The sequence below is a fragment of the Lepisma saccharinum genome, chromosome 10, assembly GCF_977018435.1.
Source record: "Lepisma saccharinum chromosome 10, izLepSacc3.1, whole genome shotgun sequence".
Taxonomy (NCBI): Eukaryota; Metazoa; Arthropoda; class Insecta; order Zygentoma; family Lepismatidae; genus Lepisma; species Lepisma saccharinum.
In genome coordinates, this window is record NC_139238.1 from 87,035,193 (window position 1) to 87,058,312 (window position 23,120).

The following is a 23,120-nucleotide window of genomic DNA, read 5'->3' on the forward strand; positions in this document are numbered from 1 at the left end:
CGATACAGTAGTCAGTGAGTATCTGAACATAGCCCGACCCTGTGGCCGAGCGGTTAGCACATCGCGCTGCGACGCCAAGGGTCCCGGGTTCGAATCCCGGTCGGGCTTGGTTGTTTGTGAATGTCCATTCATCAATTTCATCCTTTCATCACTCATCCTCATCTTCGCAAATTAGACAAGAGGCACAAAACGCGAAGTAAAATAAACTAATTCAATCAATCAAGTATCTGAACATAGTACATTTCTTTCCGTCTGTATCAGATTATATTTTGTAAAATACTGTTACTAATTTTACATTAAAACCACAGATGAAATCATCAATAGTGACCAACAAGGGAAACTCAAAGTAGGCTCCACCCAAAGTATTTTAAGTTTGCTGGATGAACAGTATTTACCACAATTATTTCCACAAAATCCATTGCAAAAGGTTTCAGTTGAAAATAATATTTTGCTTTTGCATTGAACATGTTTACGATTAATGGCGTACTTGCTAAACAGGACCATGTTAGAGAATTTAAATATGTAAGTTATGCTAGCAAATGCATTTAAAATTCATGCAACAATTTGGAAGGAGAAAGTAGAAACTTCAAAAATGGTGCAAAATGCAATAAAAACTACAAATCACAGAAAAATGACCCAAAACCCAAAAGGTTTAACATTGTCTTCAATGTTACCAATTACATCACGCGTTGGAAGCCCCGTCTTCTCGGACGGTGCTTGGTAAAGAATCTTCAAGCGGAAGTCTAAAGATAGTTTAAAGCAAGGTGGAGTGATTTAAATCAAGATTAAATTAGGTGATTTTTTAAAAGAAATCACTGACTTAAATCACATTCAATAAATAATTTGTAGAATAATTGTACATAAGGATTTTGTAGACACCATAATCACTTTTTGTGAAAGTACATTAATCTCATAATCATTGAATGGTGTTTATTAGGCTCTAAGAAAGAAAGCAAAATATATGTACTTATGGGGTGAAGCTTATGCGAAAGGAAACATAAACACATTTAAATTATCTTGATTTAAAATTCAATAATTTTTATAGGCAAAATATCAAACATTTTGTGTAGTAAAACATACAAAATACTAATGATGTTAAACTGAAAACAGTGTCATTATCATTAAACTATAAATATACATGGTAGCTGATATTTTGCATACTATCATTAAAAAATTGCCAAAATTAAGCTACAAAGACTTTAATAACTATTTTAAGTTACTGTTATAGAGTACATCCAGAACGTTTTATTTTCACTGGAAAAAGTTACTAAAATTATGTATTATAGTTTCATTAACACACTCAACAAACATTTCCATAGTAGGTTCATATGCGTAGTATCAGAAACAGAAAAATGTATATTTACATAAAGAATGTATTTGCTTTAATCAAACTGTTCAAATTTTTACAGAGGTTTTTACTAGAAAAAGCCTTTCTATAAGAAAGACAAACCTATATGTATGGTGCCAAAAACCACACGAGCAATTTTAAGGTTGTTTAAAAATAAATCGATTTAAATAAAAAAAAATCATATCTAAATAAAGAAAACTGAACAAATATGATTTTTTGAATAAAATCACGTTTATCCACCCTGGTTTAAAGTATAGGTGACCAGAAACTATCGTTTTTATCCTGCGGAATGAGGCATCAGTCATATTCGTTAGTCGATTATTTCCTGGATTTTAGTTTAGTCTTCGGAGGTAGCCTATAAGCTAGCCTAGAATATGCGTGAAGAAAAAAAGTAATATGCTTTTGCAGATTGATTTAATTTATTTCTGAATCAATGTCTACAATTGTAGTATCAATACAATAAAATAACAAGTACAATTATATTATGACTAAAAAATTTACAGGAGCACCGACGAACACCAGAGCAACTGACATTAGAAAATTAGAATTTCTGTTTGAGATTTTGTACGTTCACCTGTGACATTTTTTTAATGTCAGCATACTGCAACACTGGTGTATAGATTTCAATTTAATGTTGTGTGTTGAGTTGGTACGCACTGAATGAAAAATACATTAATTCAGGGTTGATGCACTTTCGGTGAATCAGTTGACACCCGAAATGTGTTCAAGATGAGAGAAAAACATTGCAGAAGTGGTGAGGTTTTTTCTGAAAATTGGATGCAAAAAGACTCGACATTTGATCGAAATCGGATCAAAACAAGAGCAAGAATTGCAGAGAAGGTGACATTGTTGCCCAAAAATGAACGATAGACCTATCTTGACAGTGATAGAACCAATACTAGTGTATGAAAGTGAAAGCTGGTCAACGAAAGGAGAACTACTTCTTAAGATAACAACAGTGGAACTGAAGTGGTACCGAAAGGTAGTAGGAATAACAAGAGACAGAATAAGGAATGAAAGGATAAGGGAAGAGTTGGAGTAAACATCAATTGTAAACCAACTCATGAAAAGACAATGAAATGGTTTGGCCACTTAACCAGAATGGAGGAGGAGAGGAGATCTAAGCAGTTCTTGGAGGCAAGGCCAGAAGGAAGAAGGCTCAGGAGCAGAGCAAAAGTCATACGAGGACATGGTTGAAGAAATGGGAAGGAAAAGACATTCCAAGAAATGGCCAAGAACAGAGGAGAATGGAAACAGTGGGTCGAGGCATCCACGACACTGTAAAAGCATAAGGGATAGAGGAAAGAGGATAAGAAGAACATGCATTCCATGCACCAAAAATGCATCATTATCAATTTATGCACTTGCAATTGTTACTGAAGTAAAGCAATTAGGCATTTGTGTCAATTGTTACATTTTTTGTCCGTGTGTAGGTTTATGTGTTCTTCAAGAACACGTATATGTTCTGTCTGTCGTAAATATTTTCGGTATCACCAATGAAAACTTCACTAACATTACCATCGGTAAAGTCACCTAAGCGCACTGTAAAATGAAATGGTATTGAAGCGTCACAGATACTGGTCCTAGTAGATCCAAAACAATTTATTCAGTGTTTACCCTCAGTGGTGTTACATTAACACCGATTAACGGTTGTAGAGGAAAGTAGGTCCGAAAATGTAAAAAAAAAAAAAAAAAAAAAAAAAAAAAAAAATCCGAAATACTGTTGGAGTATTAAATTACCACCAATTCTGTGTTAGTATGGCAGCTACAGCTGAACCTACACTTGTTAGAGTTTCAATATTATGGTCCAAAGTAATGGAAAAACTTCAACTTAGCTATGTGCTTACTGACTACATTCATTGTCCGAAGCGTTCCAATTGTATTCCGCAAATTTACAATGTTTTCAGATTTTCTTCTACCACCACCATTGAACAACCACGATAATTCTACTATGTTTAGAAAATAACATTCATAAATTATACGTATAGTTTGGTTCTCAAACTGTTGTACTTGTACCCCCAGGGGTACATAAACGACTTGAAAGGATCAGCTCGGAAGAGAGATGTCGGGAACACCCACACAACGTTTTTTCAGCAGGTGTGTAGACCAGACTTCATATCTTTAACACTCAAGAGGAAAATAAGGCTGAGTTTGTCACTGACACTTTTATCTTTGTCTCATATATTTTGAAATAAAATACTCGTTCGAAATATAAAATAGACTATATTTTGAGCAGAATCTCCTCTTGAAAGTTTCAAGTGAACAACCAAACATCACGAAACTGATTCAGGCAATGCAGGCACATCCCTCTCACTAGAAACTCAGGATTGACAATAAGAACTCCAAAATTGTGCTTGACAGTTGGTTTATGAACTTTTTTTTGTCATTTATTTATTTTCAAAAACTCTGGAAAAAAATATATGAAAATTGAAGTCTTTTATATACTTCTTAGCATGTATGTGTTTAACTTTTTGTTGTAATTAATCATAAATATTGTAAGCGTAGGAACACCAAATAAAATAATAAAAGTAGTTTTCTAATGTATATTTATTTACTATTTTTCCATATACAGCCCGAATGCCATTTAGATCCATTGCAGATACACGCCTCCAACGTTGGAAAAATACCCCACTAACCAGGCAGCCAAGAAGTCTTTAAAACCCACTTTTCGGAGAAAACTTATGGTGAGGGTACATAGACGTTTCGTTACGACTAAAGGGTGCAATGAGAAAACAATTTGAGAACCACTGATTTAGACCTTATACGTATTGGTAATGATTCTTCTAATGAAGACCATGCATGAGTCTGCTCCCATGGCGGAGTGGTTAGGAAAACGGGCTACGACGCCAGCGGTCGCGGGTTCGAATCCCAGCCTGGGCATGGATATTTGTGAGTGTCCATTCATCAATTTCATCATATCATCACTCATCCCCATCTTCGCAAAATTAGCCAAAAGTGGTACAAAAAGTTAAGTAAAATAAAGCAAATCAATTAATCAAACAAGACCATGCCTGACTATGAGTTAACAAAAAAAAGGGACATTTTCACATCGTGACTCCAGTTCGAAAATAAGTCTGGAATTGGATTTAAAAATGTACATCAAAGCTTACAAAACTGAAATTACCAAATTTTGCAGACTGCAGAGTTCTGGTGCCTGCCTCTCTTCATAAACAATCCATTCATTTATGGAAGGACGGAAATCGAAAAAATCGTCAATGTTATTTTCGTAGGTTTGTATAAAAGAATCATAGTTTGAGGGGACAATAACCCCTTTACGTCCCCTTGATTATTTTGCTGACACACTTGCAAAACCTCCGAGGCTAAACTTTGATCTAAATGTTCTGTAAGCCAGTCTCTGTGTCGCTTTTACACCAGTGTTTTCCTATTCAGTTCAGGAGAACAGTTCTCTGTTGAGGGATTATGTTCCTGTTCTTTTAGCTACTCTTTTCTTTTTTTCTTTTCAATTTCAGTCGTCCGTTGTCATGGATGAGGTGGAAATCCTATCTGATCAAAAACTTCCAGGTCACTAGTAGCAGCAAATATACTGTCTCCATCCAACATCAACGCATGTTCAACTGCGTAGTCGACCCATTTGTCTTCTCCTTCTTGATACGACCACGTCACGTTACTTTCGGTAACCCTGCAAAGACATTTTCAAAAATCTTATTAATTAATATTTGTAGGCGCCAAAACAGAACTGCTACAGATTGATACTTATCAGTAGGTACCTTACGTTTTCGGTGTTGTAATTGTTTCCCCCAAAATTGATGTATTTTTCCTACTTACATTTCTCGTGCGACAAATACCGATGCTACGGCTCCCGAGTGACGGCAAGTGCCTGCTCTTACTCCGGCAGTACTGCGCCACTTTGTTCGGTGATGCAAAATGTTCCGATAGAAGGTGAAAGAACGTGAAAAACATCTATTTACACGTGGTTTCACGTGGATGTCGTGATTGTTCCACGTGTAACATGCACCATATATTATTTTCTGCAACTGTCTTTTGTGGCTGGAAAGGTTATATTAGAAATAAGGGGTGTTTAGGTTCGAATCTGGTCTTACGTTAATTAAGCATAGATGTTCACTTACGTAAAACAGATAAATGTACCAAAAGAATTAAGACACGGGATTATTCATTGTGTCGACGGTCCAAGAGTTCGGCCAATGAATAAGGATGCACAGGTTCCTTATACATTGGTCTTCATTTACGAGCCAAGTTCATGCCAAAATTATTATTGCAAGAAGAAATCAGAACACTGAAACATGTTATGACATAGTATTTAATGCACTGCAGTCGACATACTTACAACACCTCGCCACCCTTCTACGCACGCACCATGCAAACAAGACACTATCGTTTACCCGTAAGCCTTTGGGTAAAAACAATTTAGCAGCGGTGACCGCTGATGGTCAGCGTTGCACTCAAACACTAGTCTTTACTCGAGCACCATTTCCTAACAAGTTTAAAAAGTTAAAGTTGAAATTTCAAAGCTAAGAGTCTAGACTTTGTCAAGAGAGGAGAAAATATTTTCCTCTCCGACATGTTAAGGTGCTGAAACGAGAGTCTCGATGTGAACGTTGAACTGTGTCTCTCAAGTCCTTTCTTTCTCCTTTTTCCTCGAGCTTCCTTCGTTCCCGGAAGAATTATCGCTTACTCTATTGGTCGTCGAACTTTTAACTCCTCCCACACGTGGTCATGTTTACACTGAAGGGGTGAGAATCACATACACTGAAGGGCGTGAAGGGCGATAATCGCGTAGCACAAAAACACAATAACACCTTGTTTGAGAGCTGATCTCGAGAACGAAAAGTACCTAGTTCTAATTAATTTTTATTGCTCACAACTCGGACACTTCGTTAAAGTTATGCCTTCTGTGGCTGTCTAAACTTCACTGAGGCGAAGAGATACGAAGAGATATTTTCGGGCAGGGTTGTAGTTCAAGATTCCATATTATTACCCTTGTCACTTCACTGTCACTGTGACTGGCGGGCGCGCGCTCGTAGGAATTATGTCCATCTGCGAGGCTGTTATGTGAATTATGTCCATCTGCGAGACTGTTATGTGTGAGACTATTGTCTTGATTCGAGGCCTGGCAGGCTGCGAACTCCCTTGAGAACAGAGGGTCCTTGTTCAGGACGAGGGTGAGAGTCTTCGTCGGGGGTTCTAAATTTTAAAGTGCCTGAAGTTCCGTGATTAGCTCCATCTCTAAATTTCAACCATCAGGCTGAACTTGAATTTATGGTGACGTGAGCCGAATGTGGACTGGATGGATATGAGAGTTTATTACGGGACACACTGGCTTCTTTATCTCGAAGTAGGGGCGGTGATATATGAAAGGCTTCATGGGAAAGAATGCTGGTTTCTTGAGACAGCTGTCCTTTTCTCAGAGAGCAGAAAAATGTGATCTTGGGGACAAATGCGTAGAAAAACCGATGTTAGTGGTAATTGGTACATCGGTTATAAGTTGACTTACTCATTGATTTCCTGGGATGCGGAGCAACAATCAATGCTGATGTCTATCTGTCTATATGTCTTTATCTGTCAAACGCTACAAAGGCTCCGTCGTGCCATACATAACAAACGGCGCGGTTAAATACATTGGCGGAAACCGAGAACAATGACGGTATAAACAAACTGGTTTCACGCTATGGTAAGTGCTTGAATATATATGGCAAAGATGTGGAAAAGTAGATTAAGGCATGCAGTTTCTCTCCCATAATTTTTTGCACACACCATTTGTCGTTTGTGTTTTACAAGTAAACGTTCATTATTTTCTTGATGACCCTCGTATATATGTAAAAGTTTGCATATTGGTCACAGCGAATCCTCTGTCTTCCTTTTCCGCTAGCACTTTAGTTTGGTACCCAGCGCATTGGCTGAACTCATGTTCCTTCTAAAGGCGTATAGAGTATAGTTCTATCTGAGGATCATGATGGAATTTGCACAAAGGGAAACATAGTCAAGAGAATGACTGGACTGTCCCACCGGAGAATGTCCAAAGGCCCAGTGGCGTAGTTGTGCTAGTGAGCCGCTCTGGTATTTTTTATGTAACCACAGCCGGCCCTTCCTTACAAAATGACATTATAAATACCTTAGTTTATATTTTAAAACGCATGGTTATGTTATTTGGTTATTAACCTTTATGCACTTCGTTCAAAGGAAACCTTTGGAAGTTAGGTTGAAATGTTATTAAGTTCACGTTTTGCGGCCTGTCACATAAAAATCTCATTTTTGAACTTTTCAAAACTCACATAACGATTTAATCTTTGGATTAATAGGCAAACATGAAAACTGGGAGTTTTGATCCTGGCTCTGCATATTACATTCAATTCTACGAATTATATCATGTGTTTTGAATATTCAGCTAGAATCCTAATTATCAATTTAAAGAGTTTTATTGTTTTTGTGTAATTTAAAACTTACAATAAACAATTCCAGGAGGATGTCGACCGACCATTTCAATCCCCTTCCCGACGCCCATGATAGTTGCTTACCTGAATGAAGATTGCATAGCGTTACCCATTCCGTAACTTGGGATGGCATAGGCAACTTCGTACCACAGGTCGAACGTGTTGTCGCCTACCAAGGCTGATGTGGTTCCTTCCCATATGTCGTCAATGCCATCATTTTGACGCATGAAGAAGTTGGATGTAGCCTGAAAACGAGACAGGTTAACATCATATCATTCTTATAATAATTTACTCTGTGCCAGTGTTTGGAAGTAACATTCCCCCCCACAAAGTTCTTTAATAAAGGCAGCATTTAGATGTTACTGTAATGTACTAAATTATGTACAGGGTGTTTCAGCTGATTTGCCCTGATTTCAATCTTGATTTTAAAAAGTACTACAACAGATACAAACTTACACAAGGTACCATTGGGAAGAGGAAGGTTGAAATATATTTTTGTATGTTTTCAATCTGGCCACCATGCAGTTCGGTGACACAACAAAGACGAACAGATATGTTGCCGAATACACGTTTCAATGTCTCCTTCGAAATGGTTGCAGTTGTCCTGATTTCATCTAGCACTTCATGAATATTCCTCCGGCCAGATTAAATAAAAATCTTGATTCAGGCATCCCCAGAAGTAAAACTCCCCTGGCTTTAAGTCCGGACTTGTGGGAGGCCACGACATGCCACAGTTTGACATTTCAGGATATTGATTCGAAATAACACGATGTCAGAAATGCTTGTTTAGGAATTCAAGAACTTCTTATGTGGTGTGCGGTCTGGCCCCATCTTGTTGAAACTGCTGCTTCATATTGGAATAAGTTTGCATCACAGTTCTGGGATGTAAAAGGTATTGAGCATTTCCAGGTAATTTCCAGATGTGATGTACTCCTCGAAAAAAAAAAAGTGGGGCAGTGAGAGCATTTCGCGAAATTGCACACTAGACAAGAATTTTCTCTGGATTGTCCGACGACTCTTGAAACTCGTGTGGCTTCTCTGCAGCTCAAATATGAATGTTTTATTTATTCACTTCCCTGGCGAGATGAAAATAAATCTCGTCAGTTGCCCATAACTTTTCCAGGACAATCATCGTCGTCCACAAGATCCGATTGAATTGCTTTATTTTACTTCGCCCTTTGTGCCACTTTTGGCTAATTAGCGAAGATGAGGATGAGTAATGACATGATGAAATTGATGAATGGACACTCGCAGACATTCATGCCCAGGCCGGAATTCAAACCCGGGACCCCTGGCGTCGTAGCGCGATGTGCTAACCACTCCGCCGCGGGGGCCGGCGTCTACAAGATCCGAGAATTCATGTGCAAAATCCACGAGTAATTTCGACAATATGTGTTTTTGCCTTCACTGCGTTGCCAAACTGCATGGCGGCCATATTGAAAACATATAAAAATAAATTTGAACCTTCCTCCTCCCAATGGTTCCTGCGTAAGTTTGTATCTGTTGTAGTAATATTTTTTTAATGAATCTTGAAATCAGGGCAAAAACGCTGAAACACCATGTACATTAAAAGCAACTGAATTTGACTATTTGAGTTTTTGTATCTGGAGAATGGTTAGAATACAAAAATAAAATATTGTTTAGTTTCCCCTCGGACTGTTCACTTGAATATATTGATTGTACAATACAGGATTAGCTTTTATTACTTTTTTGTAGGACTTGGATGACAATATCATTTTTTGTTGTAATTGACAAATTTTCTACAGTTTGGTATGAATCAAATTCGGTACGATCGGCGGCCAACAGTAGGAAGATTTGTTCATAGCTCTTTTCAATATGTTCTGATTCTACACTCTGTGTTCTTTAATAAATAGAATTGTGGTGAGTCTCACTCAGAGAAACCTAAATGTCACCTTGGAAACAGGCTGGAGCTAGTAACAGCAAAACTATTGCCAGATTCATGACACAGGTAAGCTGATTTCCACTTGAATCACGTTGATTGGATTAATTCAAAAAATCTGCTTGTCAATTACCAATAGACAAAGAGCACACGGCATAAAACTATTGCAAGCTTTTGACAACTATGACAAAGACATTTCTGGAAACCTATAAAAATTCTGATAATTTTTTTACGGGTCGTTACGAACATTGCTTTCGAGGTGAAAAAAACAAAAACATTTCTACATCAGAGATCCTTGTTTTGTTTTTGTTCGTATTCAAAGTTAATCCTCGATTTTGTTGCTAATGCCTGAGAGAGTGTTCTAATACAAATACCCAGGGGTCCCGGGTTCGAATCCATGCCTGGGCATGGATGTTAGCAAATGTGCATTCATCAATTTCATCATATCATCACTCATCCCCATCTTGGCAAATAGCCAAAAGTGGCACAAGAAGGAAGTAAAATATACTAAATCAATCAATAATACAAACTCTAAGTAAATGTACCTAGTTTTCACATCAAAATGGAAATTATTTATCAATTTATACATTACATACGTTGTTAATTGGACATTGCACATTATCTAAATACAACGTTTCGAGAGGGCATTTTTTTCTCGTTTCAAAATGAGCAATTTGTTGGTTAGTGCATCAGGTGTATAGTAAAATTGCAGGTTTCTTTCGAAAAAAGTGTTAGAATATGTAGAATCACCACACGATTGATATGTCCAATTAACATTGCATGCTAACATAGAAACATTGTGAGTAACATTCAAAGAACAATTTGTACATACCTTAGCGTCAGGGAATTGGACCGAAAACCGGAAAAAATACATATCATACTCGTCGCCGAGGGATTCCACGCTTACGTTGGTTATTCTCTGGATGCTGGAAATGTTGTGCAATACCGTGCTCGTCATCATAAAATCCACATAGTAAGTTCCCTCCTGTGAAGAAATCATATCGTTCTGAAAAGTTAATTCATAAACCGTGGTTCTCATTAATCTATAAGTAAGGTGTTTGATGCAATATCTTAAATCATGCTAACTCATTTACAATCATTCACGATTTTCTTCTGTCTTTTTTATCAACAGTCATCCTTATACTGAACGCCACCTAGGAAGGCAGTTGAGATTTCTGCCATGAGATTCGTGAACGAGCGCGCTGTTGCCAAGCCGAATGTCACTGCAACATTCTGCGTAGTTTATTGGCCATGAACACTCACATCACTTAATAATGCGGCAATTTTCTTTCTTGTACAGCTCATTTGCAGATAATGGAATTATATCTATATTATTCAGTTACTTTTAAGCCGATTTCTCTTTTCTTTTACCCAGTGTGTCTTTATATATTTCATTGTGAAAGTGAAATATATATATATATATATATATATATATATATATATATATATATATATATATATATATATATATTCAGTTCACTAAGAGAAAAAATGAGCGCACCAATAGCGCATTATATCAATGGTAATGCACTACTAAATTTGTTGGCCCTGTACGGGCTGTCAGGCTGCAGCCTGGTCAAGCTGCAAACTGGCTCAGGAACTGTGGAGGTCTTCCTCCTTCCCCTCCTACCTTGTTTAAAATAAGCAAGGACTTGACCTCGTTGGATTTTTGCGCTTTGCCAGAACTTCCTACTAACTGTTTTCATAGTTGGAGTTCCTCAAAGACTGTGGACCGAACAAGACATCTCGATTGTCTAATATACCAGTAAACATTTGACACCAGCCACTCAAAGAATGACGATAACGAGAGAGAGAGAGCGATAAAAGAGGGGACTATAGAGAGATAGAGAGAATAAAGACAGTGAGAGATCATAGATGATGAACAGGAGAAAAAGAGAAGTGGAGAGTGAGAGATCATAGGTGAGGAACAGGAAAAGAGAATGAGAAATGAGAAAGAGAGAGAGAGAGAGAGAGAGAGAGAGAGAGAGAGAGTGTGTGTGTGTGTGTGTGTGTGTGAGAGAGAGAGAGAGAGAGAGAGAGCGAGTTGAATAAGTGCTAGTTGATAGGAGAATATTCACACGACACAGAGAGAGAGAGATAATAAGAAAAAGGGATAGAGAGAAAGAAAGAGAAAAATGAGAAAGAGGGAGAGAGAGGGAGAGTTGAGTAAATGGTAATTGATGGAAGAATACTCACACAAAACATGTTTTTTTGGGAGTCGAGCCCGGTGGTCAGTTTGAAGGCGAGAACGAAACCAAAGATGATTATTGAGAATATAGGAAGAATCAGCAAGAAAGTTGATCCCCCGTGGAACTGTTGTTGTGTCCTGAATTTTTCCAAACAAGGAAATGCCCGATGTTTTCAAAATGCTAGAATAGGACTGTGACACCCTTTCTCCAGTACATTAACTGGTTTCTAACAGGAAGGTTTTTCAAAGATACCGTAATGGCACACTTTCTTGGATCTATGACCGTTCATTGACAAGAAGTGTATTTTCTATTTTGATGTTGATTGTCTGTTAATATCCTTAAGTGTTAACGGGAGACGCACTATTTCGGAAGATTGATTTCCCCAAATTTGGTGTCGTCTGATTAATAATGGGGACAAACAAGGACAATGTGTTTGCGGAAAATTTTGTGCACTGATGACGTTGAAGTAGCCACTGTATCGACAACAGTATAAAATTAGATGATTGTTACCAGCTTTCACATTTCCGAAAGAAGCTCGAGAAGACGCAAGCTGTATTTGCCGACTTGTATCTCTAAATTAATAACAGTTAAGACTGCAGTAAATTGTTACAATGTTTACTGATTAATATTGAATTGTGTATTTGAGATAAAAGTTTAATGCGAATTTTGTGCATTTTGTTAACTTTTTATTAGACTAATCGCGATGATGATGATGATGATTATGACAATTTTAATTTTAAAAATAATTTTATGTTCGGATAGCTTAATCAGGACTGTGTCTATATTTTAAATTAAGATCCGAACCAGTGCTGTTTCTAGACCGATATTTTAATATAAGACATCGGTCGCAGTGAGGGTCCACGAGTGGGAAACGCCACAAAGATGCGAACTTGGAACTTTTTGGCACTGTATTATGTTAACCAACCGCTACGATTCGGAGAATGGTAGCAAGACATCTGAATGTCTTTCAAAATAAAATTTGTTGTGATTTTATTGATTGATTGATTGATTTGTTGTTTTAAGTCCACTTTATGTACAGGAAGGCTAATCGGGATTGGACCTACAGTTTAAAGTGGGATCCGAACCACTGTGCCATGTGCCTCCACATCGAACCCGGGACCCCTTGATTACAAGGCGACGACGTTACCACTACGCCATCGGGGAGGCCTGTTGTGATTTTAGTTTAGAGCAAAGATGAATTGAAAAATTTACCGAAAACACTAATATTATTTTTTTCTTTTCAGATTAGCACTGCAGAATCGCCCTTCTATTTTGTGTGAAGCATATTTGAAAATAAAAAATCGGTAAGTAAATTTTAAAAGAACACTATTTTATTTTAATTAATGATTCAGTGAACATTGCAATGAATATATTTATATTATTTCTATGCATTCATTACTGCTAAGTTGAAAAAACGAGTCAGTATGCAATATTTTTCTACACAGAGAATTCCTTGAATACATCGCGACGATGAGGCTGAATGTTGACAAGATTAAAACTGTTTTATTAAGTTTATTTTATGCTCGCATAGGATAATTGTGACTGGATCTATATATATATTAAATGTAGATTGTATATAGTGTGTGCAATGTTTCTACACCAAGACACACAGCACAACTATCACTGTATCATCGAGTATCAAGAGTCAAACATAGAATAGGATTTAAACTTAGATTCTTTTGGCATTGTAGCACACAAACTATTTTTAACGATTTTCATTTTCATTGGTTGATTGATTTGCTTTATTTTACTTTGTGTTTTGTGCTTTTTGGCTAATTTATGATGATGGGGATGAGTGATGATGGGATGAAAAATTGATGAATGGACATTCACAAACATTTATGCCCGAGCGGGACTCCTAGCGTCGGAGCGCGATGTGTTAACCACTCGACCACGGGGTCCGACATTTTTAACGATCTTGAATTCTATGCTTTGTAGCTAACTTCCCCGCCTGGAAGAATGTTGGCAATGCATGTAAATAATTTTCAAATACAATTTGTTGCATACGATAATCTGTTTAAATTTATTAGAGTTTTGATTAATTGAACAATGTGCCGAAAACACTAATATTATTTTTTCTTTTCAGATTACTCGTGCGGATCCTGTTTTCTATTTTGTTTGAGGTGCATTTGATAATACGAAGCGGTAAGTAATTTTTAAACAAGAACAATATTTTTTGTTTTATTTTTAATAGTTTCAGTTACAGCGTAGTGCGTATAATTATTTTATTACTATGAAAACTAGTGATGTTGCTTCGGAGGTTACTGCTGAGCGTATTGAGGGGCGGTGGAAAATGAAATGTGTTAATTACATTCACAATAGAACAGTTTGTATTACAGTGAGGATTTTTTCTTTACTACCCAAGAAGCTAGCGTTATTTGAAAGATATAGATATTTGTAATTAGCAAAACAGAGAAATTTGAAGAAAATTGCACATTTACGATTCGAACCTAAGATTATTTATTTTGATGTGTACCAAGATTTTTTTTTTAATTTCATGTTAGTTTTCTGCCACCTTTGGCTAAACGCGACGATGAGTGATGATGTGATGAAGGGACATTTACAATTATTATTTTTACCCAATTCGGGATTCGAACAAGGGACCCCTTTTGCGCGCCAGCGTTGTTAAAAAATAACTTTTGTAATCTAATGTCGTTTCTTTCTACCGTTGGGTAACCGCGACGGTGAGGATAAGTGATGATATGATGCAATTGATGAAAGAACAAAAATACAAAAACCGGGAATTGAACCCAGGATCCCTGTGCTAATCATTTCACCAAACGGCAAGATATTTGGGAATCTTGTCTTCTGGCACAAGGTTATGTGCATCGGAATATAATATTGTGTCAACCATGTAAATGTATGTACCTTCACGGAAATTTCGAAGAGGGCGCCCCCTTGCGGAAATTTTCGTGAGTATTTCTAAGCGTGTGTGGCGCTGTGGTTTCAATTTGCTTGCAAATTGAAACCATATCACCACACACGCATCGGGCACGGATTTAATATTGCGTGGATAAATATTTTTTTTGGGGGGGAGGGGGTAGTTGACTAAATGCAAATTACAGTGGGGGAAAAATATTGATAGCAATTCTATTATATATAGTAAATTTATAAAATAAGAAAAAAAATTACTTTGAGACTTATCCAGATTTCATTTTTCAGGGAAATGACCACCAATGCAAACAATGTAATTGAGAATCCCGAGCAGGCAAGCGAGAGGCAACTTTTGGAAGCTCTGTTTCTTCGATCCAGGGCCGTGCGCGAAGAGGAGCGTGTGGGGGTCTCCCAGGAAGCGGTGAGTAACTTTTTGAAATTTATTGCCCGGAAATTCCATTCAAGACCACGTCAAGTTTTAGATCATTGTAGTTCGTCCTTGTTTATTTTAGATTTGTATATGGCTGGAATGTTTCGTGATGAGAAATATCACTTTGAAGCATTCTGGAAATATATGGAACTAAATATTGAACGTGATGAAACTAGAGACCGCCGCCGCGAAGAGGATATAGAGAAATTTAGGAACATCGGACACAATGATGATGATGATGAAAGGAATGGAAATGGTAACAACATGGCAGCAGCAGAGTTGTTTAACTTGGATCGCGAGTTCCCAAATTTACCACCCCCACGCTCTGCTGTTGGTGCTGTGGAAAATCGAACACCAGATGCATCAGGATTTGAACTCAGGTCACCAATCTATGACATACCCTCTGACGATGAAATGTTAGAGTGGTTAAAACAAGCTGTTGTGCCACCATCTCCCATTCTGTCCGATGAAGACGATGTTTTAATCGAAGCGATGGAACTGTACGAAGGTCAATCCAACCAACGGTCGGATGCTAGATCACCTTCTCCACAGCCTGGCCCCTCCAATGTCTGTTTCAAAGTCCCGCAACACGGTTCTGGTGCCCAAACCGAGGGTGGCGAAACAGACAGTGGTAGCTTTGAAATTGTAGGTGAAGAGGCGCACTACTTTCCAAAGTTTTCTACGGAAGGTAGGATAGTAGTGGTAAAGCCGAGGAACTATCGTTTTGATGATCCTCTGGAATATGTCAATTCCCTTTTCCAATTTGTGCTCGGGGAGGTCTTAAGTGGCGTAGTCCCTGAGTCACATGTCGGTCTGCAAATTGAGTCGTCCGCCAGCATAATTCAAAGACCTCTTTTCATTCCTATGCGGAGGCTCAAGAATCTCAACACCGAGATTATGTTCAGGCACATTGAAAAAGTTCTCAATTCTAACGAGAACTTTCTTGTAGCCGACAGGGTCACCTTTAATATTTGTATTGTTGATCCTCAGTTAGGAAAAGGGAGAGCCCGTGCCTTAATAAAGTATGCGCCTTTGAATCAAATATTCTATGGTATGAAACACCAAAAGTGCTTGTTTAAGATTAAAGAGGAAGATGTATACTGTCTTCCAAGAGCTCTGGTCATAGCAAAGGCGCAGGCAGATAAAGATTTGAATTTACTTAAAAACCTTAAAAACCCAGGCAGAAAAACACAAAAGAACAGGGCCATCGAATTAAGCAGGCTTGCAGGTGTAGAGGTTGATGCGCAAAACGGTTGTACTCTGGAGGATGTGGCGAAATTTCAGACTTACTTTGCTCCAGAGTACCAAATTGTAGTGTACAAACAAAGCGAACACACAAGAAATTTTGAGATTATTTTTCAGGGAAACTATGCTCCAAAACAGTTGTTTATTCTTTTCGAGAGTAAACATTATTCTCCGATCCTGGCTATAAAGTCATTTTTAAATTTTAGATATTATTGTCCAATGTGCTTGGATGGTTACAATTCCAAAGAATCGCACAAGTGTAAGTATAATTGTACTTATTGCGAACAAATTCACGAACCATCCGTCGAAACCACAGAAAACCACTGTAGCGAGTGCAATAGAAATTTTCCTTTGTTGAAATGTTACAATCAACATAAGACTGCTTCTTCGCGTGGGAAATCTGTATGTGAGCAACTGAAACTTTGCACCGATTGTTTTGTTCTGGTAGACAAAAGAAAACGCAAGAATGTTCAACACCGATGTGATGAGCATTTTTGCAAAATGTGTTGTGTGCATGTTGGTCCAGAGCACGAATGTTTTGTCCAAAAGGGAAACTTAAAACACATTGAGAGATATCTTTATATTGTATATGATGTGGAGACAATGCTTCAACCTCCCAATGAAAAAGGAGAACGTGAGCATGTTGTCAACATGGTCATAGCGATGCAAAGATGTCATGCTTGTAAGGATTCCGATGACATTACATTCTGTACAGAATGCAAGCAACGTACCCATGAATTTAATAGTATGGAGGGATTTATTGAATATGTTTTACAGCCGAGAGGGGTTTCAGGAAATTATTGTTCTCTCTCACAACGGGTCGAAATTCGACAATATATTTGCGGCTAGGGCGTTGCTCGAGAAACAAAAAATAATTCCCTCAGTTATAACACAGGGACATCAGATTGTTGAGATGAAAGCTACACCAAAAATTACTTTTAGAGATACTTATTTATTTTTAGGGGTCAAATTATCCAAACTCCCAAAAACTCTAGGCCTGAAAAACTGCATGAAGAAGGGCGAGTTTCCGTATCTCTTTAATACGCCCGACCATAAAGACTATGTAGGTGCGTTCCCGGATCTTGAATATTTTGATCCTGACAGTCGAAACCCCGTTGATCGGGAAGAGCTTATTAAATGGCACCAAGAGTGTGTCTCACAAAACAAAGAGTTCGATTTTCAAAAAGAACTGAGGGAATATTGCAAAAACGATGTGGAAATTTTGACAGCCGCAGTTATTAAGTTTTCCAATTTGATTGAAGAGGAAACTAGCGGATTGCAACCTTTCATTGTAGCCCCCACAATTGCAAGTCTTGCAATTAGAGTTTACAGAACTCATTATTTACAGGAAAACAAAATCGCCATCATACCTCCATATGGCTACAGGGAACGTGACAATCAAAGTATTAAAGCTCTTCGTTGGCTTAGCTATATGGAAAAAGTGTGTGGGCGCAATGTTTCTCATAGTGCTAATGGTGGTGAAAAATGGGTCGGGCGTAAGAAGGTTGACGGGTTTGAAAAAGGTACACAAAATTTGTTATCGTTTAATGGCTGCTACTTTCACGGTTGTCCGAAATGTTACAGAGAGCAACGCCATCGTTCCTTGGATGATAGTGGTGATTCCATGGAACGAAGATATGAGTGTACCATGGCCCGCAAAAAGTACTTGGAATTACGCGGGTATACCGTCAACGAGAAATGGGAATGTGATTGGGACAGAGAAGTAAAAGAGAATAAACAAATTCAGCAATTCATCAGAGACCACTGTCTAAATTTAAAAACACCTCTGATCCCAAAAGATTGTTATCGAGGTGGCAGAACTGAAGTTTTCAAATCCCTCCAAGAATGTGACAGCCATGACACTTTTATATCTTATTTGGATGTAACAAGCTTGTACCCATATGTTATGAGTACCAAACCGCTGCCTGTCAAAACCCCCAAGATACATATGGGTCCATTTCCTGATGTGGAAAACACACATGGAATTGTCAAATGCAAAGTTTTGCCTCCAACCAATCTGCATATTCCCATTCTACCACACTCAAGTAATGGGCGGCTTATGTTCGGTTTATGTCGAACCTGCATGGATGAACTGAGTGAAAACGATTGCTCGCATTCTGAGGACCAACGCGCATTGCACGGAACATTCTGCACCCCAGAGCTACATTTGGCATTGCAATTTGGGTATAAAATTATAAAAATTGAGGAATTTTGGGAATTTGAAATTCTAAAACCTGAACCTGGAGTCTGAGGGTCTTTTTGAAAAATATGTTAGAAATTTTCTTAGAATAAAACAAGAGAATTCAGGTTTTCCGTCTTCGTGTCAAACTGATGCGGAACGCCTAAATCACATTGCGGAACATAAGCGTCATGAACTTATCGAGCTGAGAGAAGACAAAATTCAACATAACCCTGGTTTAAGATTTATTGCAAAATTATTCTTGAATTCTTTGTATGGAAAATTTGGGCAGAGAACAGACTTAGCAAAAAGTGTTATTGTTAAAGACAGTAAAACATTTTTCAGTTACCTTTACTCTACTCAGTTCGAAGTTCAAACGGTTATACCTATCGGGCAGAGTGCACTTTTACTCACATACAAAGATATTCAAAACGAAAACACCCCAAACCAGTTTTCAAACATAATTCTAGCAGCATTTATAACATCCTGGGCTCGTGTAAAATTATGGACGCTGCTAAAGAAAATAGAGCCCGACCGCTTACTGTACACCGACACTGACAGTTTGCTTATGACGGTGGACAGAAATAGGGAGCCCCCTTTGCAATGTGGTCCCTTCCTTGGCGATCTAACCGACGAAGTTGATGCGGGTGGGAAATTGTAAGTTTTATAGGACTAGGTCCCAAGAACTATGCCTACAAATTGCGGAATCTTACCAGCGGGGAATTGCGATATGTTTACAAAATTAGGGGGGTCTCACTAAATCACAGAGCAAGATTAATTGTCAATTATGAGCATTTTTATAATTTAGTAAAAGGCACATTGTCTAAGGAAGTCTTGGAGGAACCAAGGAAGATAGCATGACTCGATGGGTTCCGCATAGTAAGTCGCGCCGAGAAAAAAACACATCAAGTTGTGAAAAGTAAGCGGCGAAAAATGGACCCGATCGCGGAGAAGGAGTCTTGGATGACCGTGCCCTATGGATATGTGAAACAGTGAGAGAACATACAGAGGGCGTTTGTGTGTGTGTGTGTGTGTGTGTGTGTGTGTGTGTGTGTGTGTGTGTGTGTGTGTGTGTGTGTGAGATATATATATATATATATATATATATATAGAGAGAGAGAGAGAGAGAGAGAGAGGTATTTGATTGGCTTGCATGAACAATTTTTGGTCGTCAGTTGTATAAAAAGGCAATGATTTTTGTTGTATTTGCTCAGTGGTTAATAATGCTTCCGTTCAATCACCCGTGTACCATTATTATCAGTGGTCCGTCCAGAGCCGGAAAAACACAATTCACACATAAGTTGTTATCAAATTGTAATTCAATGTTCACCCAAAAATTTAACGAAATTATATGGTGCTATGGTGCTGTGATTCCGATATTAACAAACAGTCAAAATATACGGTTCCATCCAGGAATTCCCAATATGGATAGCTTTGAAATTCAAAACAATAGTCTAATTATTGTTGACGACCTCATGGGTGAAACGAACGATGATGTGGCTAATCTCTTCACAAAATACGCTCATCATAAAAGTTTAACTGTTATTTTTATTTTGCAAAATTTGTTCCCAAAAAGTAAGCGAGCAAGAGATATTAGTCTAAATGCACATTATGTTATTTGCTTCAAAAATCCCATTGATAAATTACAAATTCAATATCTTGCCCGTCAGATTATGCCACATCTTAGCAAATCTGTGGTTCAAGCATTTGAAGATGCTACGCGTGATCCTCACACATATTTACTATTCGATATGACGCAATCTACCCCTGATGCCTTGCGAATACGCAAAAATATTTTCCCGGGAGAAACTATGCATGTATATGCCCAACAAAAAGACATGTTCAAAGCCTTTAATATTCAGTTCTAGTAAAAATGCAGAAGTTGAAACATCACTTCCATGTGCTTCGCGCACTTTGTAAATGTAAACCCAAAAAACGTAAAGTTATGCTACAACAGGCATCTGGAGATGTCATACGTACTATCTCTCAAGTTGCTAACAACACTATAAAAGGAAATGTTAAATTATCGGATCGTCAGAAACATAGATTGCGAAGACATAAAAACATCTTGCGTGCTTTAGCCCAAAAACGTGTGTCTCTGAAAAAGAAACGTAATCTATTACTGCGTAAAGGTGCTGGTTTTTTACCTTTCTTGCTTGGACCTATTATTAGCGCTATTGCAAGTGCCGTCGCCGGTGGTGGTGGTGGATCATGAGTTCGCAATTAAGGAAACTTATACTTGTACCAGAAGATGTAGTCGGTCAAGTTCAAGCTTCTGTCCAATCAGTACAAAATTTTCAATCACTTCTCGATTCTGAAATGCACCATGTATTATCTAGAAACGATATAAATATTCATGAAAAATGGAAATTGTACCAACAAGCACTGGACAAATATTTAATATCTGTACCTCATGCACAAAAACCTTTAGAAATACCTATTGTTGAACACGAAGCGGTTGAAACAAAGGAATACCAACCTATAAAAAGCAATCCCGGTACATTACCAATTTCTGAAATTATTGAAACAGTTCCAATAATGCTTCGAAAAAATACAGAGCTATTGCTAAAAAAAGTTTTAAGTTCACACAATATATCTTGGGATACAACGGGCACCGTAACTATGTACGGTAAAATATATCCCAATTCCAATATTGTAGATTTAGTGAATGATGTGGTTAGGCAACGAAGAAAAAGTCAAAAGCCTGTTGGACTTGATCAGTTTGTCAGAATCCTTCGTTCAATGAACATTCCACACCAGTTTCTTGGACCTGCAGCACTATCGAAACTATCACCAAAAAGAAGGGAAGCTTTGTCACCATTATCTTTTTTTGAAAAGTGGAAAGAATATAAATATTAGTAGTAAACATGAAATTACATCAACTCTATTATGTGTATACAAATCCAGCTTCATTATCAAATGCGTCTAAATTGTATAAAGCAGCCAAAGAAAAAATTTCCAAAGCTAAAATAAAACATTGGTTACAATCTCAAGATGCTTATACCTTGCATGCTCCTGCATATAAAAAGTTTCCCAGAAAACAATATTATGCTAGTGGTCCTTTCGAAACTGTGCAAATGGATTTAGCCGATATGCAGAATGTTGCAAAATTCAATCGTGGTTATAGATATATTTTGTGTGCTATAGACATATTTTCCAGACTAGCATTTTGCATTCCGGTAAAGAACAAAACTGGTCCCGTTATAGCAAAAGCAGTGGAGAAAGCTTTGCACATGTACAAAAATGTTCCGTTAAATTGTCAGACAGATTTCGGCAAAGAGTTTTACAATAAACATGTTAAAACTATATTTAAAAAATACAATGTAAATCACTACAGTGTTTATTCGGAAATGAAAGCTGCGATATGCGAACGGTTTATTCGTACAATAAAAGAAAAAATTTATAAGTATTTTACAGCAAGTCATAGTTACAAATATATTCATATTTTGCAAGATTTAGTTCAAAGTTACAATAATTCTAAACATTCAACTATCAAAGTTGCACCAGCACAAGTTAGCGATGAAAATATGAATCAAGTATGGTATACATTATACGGATCAAAGAAAAACTTTCGAAAAAGTAGCAAATTTAAGCCGGGCGATTATGTGCGAATATCAAAAACAAAAATGAAATTTGAGAAGGTTATTTAGCAAAATGGTCTCGGGAAATTTTTATTGTAGACAAATGCATAAAATCAAATCCGGTAACATATCACATTAAAGATTGGAACGGTGAAATGGTGAAAGGTATTTTTTACGAACAAGAGTTACAGAAAATTAACGTAAATAAAAATACTGTCCATAGAATCGAGAAAATTTTACGTAGAAAAGGTAATTGGCTCTATGTAAAATGGTTCGGTTACTCAAATATCTTCAATTCTTGGGTTAAAAAGAGTGACACATTGTGTTTGTAGTTCATTAGCTTTGTGATGGAGCGTGTGAATGAATTTTATCTCTCGCTCCCGTCTAATGCAAGCTCCGATATTTTCCAAAATAACACCACGACCTGTTATACAACAAAATTAGCTCACCCTATTGATCTCACTGATTCTAAATGGGTGGTCGGTCTTGCCGAATGTAGTTGTACATGGAGTTTTTATAATGTGCCAACAGATCAACAGATTATTATCAAAGCGGTGCGCACAGACAACTTGGAAGTTATTCAAGAAAGAGTTGAAATTCCTGCTGGTTTTTATGCATCTATTCAACATATTCTGAATTGTGTTCCAGAAAAAATGAAACAATTCATACATTATGACGAGTACATAAACCGTGTATTTGTTAAAACTGACACGTCCATTCAGCAAATCATGATAGGTGTAACACCTGCTTTAATGTGTATTTTCGGATATGCTCAAAATATACCAAAAACAGAAGAACCTGTGGTGGTTGCGGTGAATCACGAACCCTTATTTTACAAAGAAGCACCTTATGTTTGTAATTTGAATTATTTTCTCCCCCAAGAGATTAATGTTTGCGTAGACATTGTAAAACCTCAACTGCATGGTCATATATTACGAAAAATCGGAATCAATCATTATACCTA

At 37.5% G+C, this 23,120-nt stretch overlaps 1 protein-coding gene across 1 annotated transcript in view; it reads right to left on the reverse strand.

Moving 5' to 3' along the window:
• Nucleotides 1-4,828: 4,828 nt before the first annotated feature.
• LOC145994171 (uncharacterized) overlaps nucleotides 4,829-23,120 on the reverse strand; it is a 68,774-nt gene continuing 50,482 nt past the window's right edge. The window contains exons 4-6 of the mRNA XM_083130267.1: nucleotides 10,491-10,643; nucleotides 7,843-8,003; nucleotides 4,829-4,988 (exon numbers count right to left, since the gene is read on the reverse strand). Coding sequence (XP_082986393.1) covers nucleotides 4,829-4,988; nucleotides 7,843-8,003; nucleotides 10,491-10,643 — 474 coding nt within the window. The remainder of the gene's footprint in view (nucleotides 4,989-7,842; nucleotides 8,004-10,490; nucleotides 10,644-23,120) is intronic.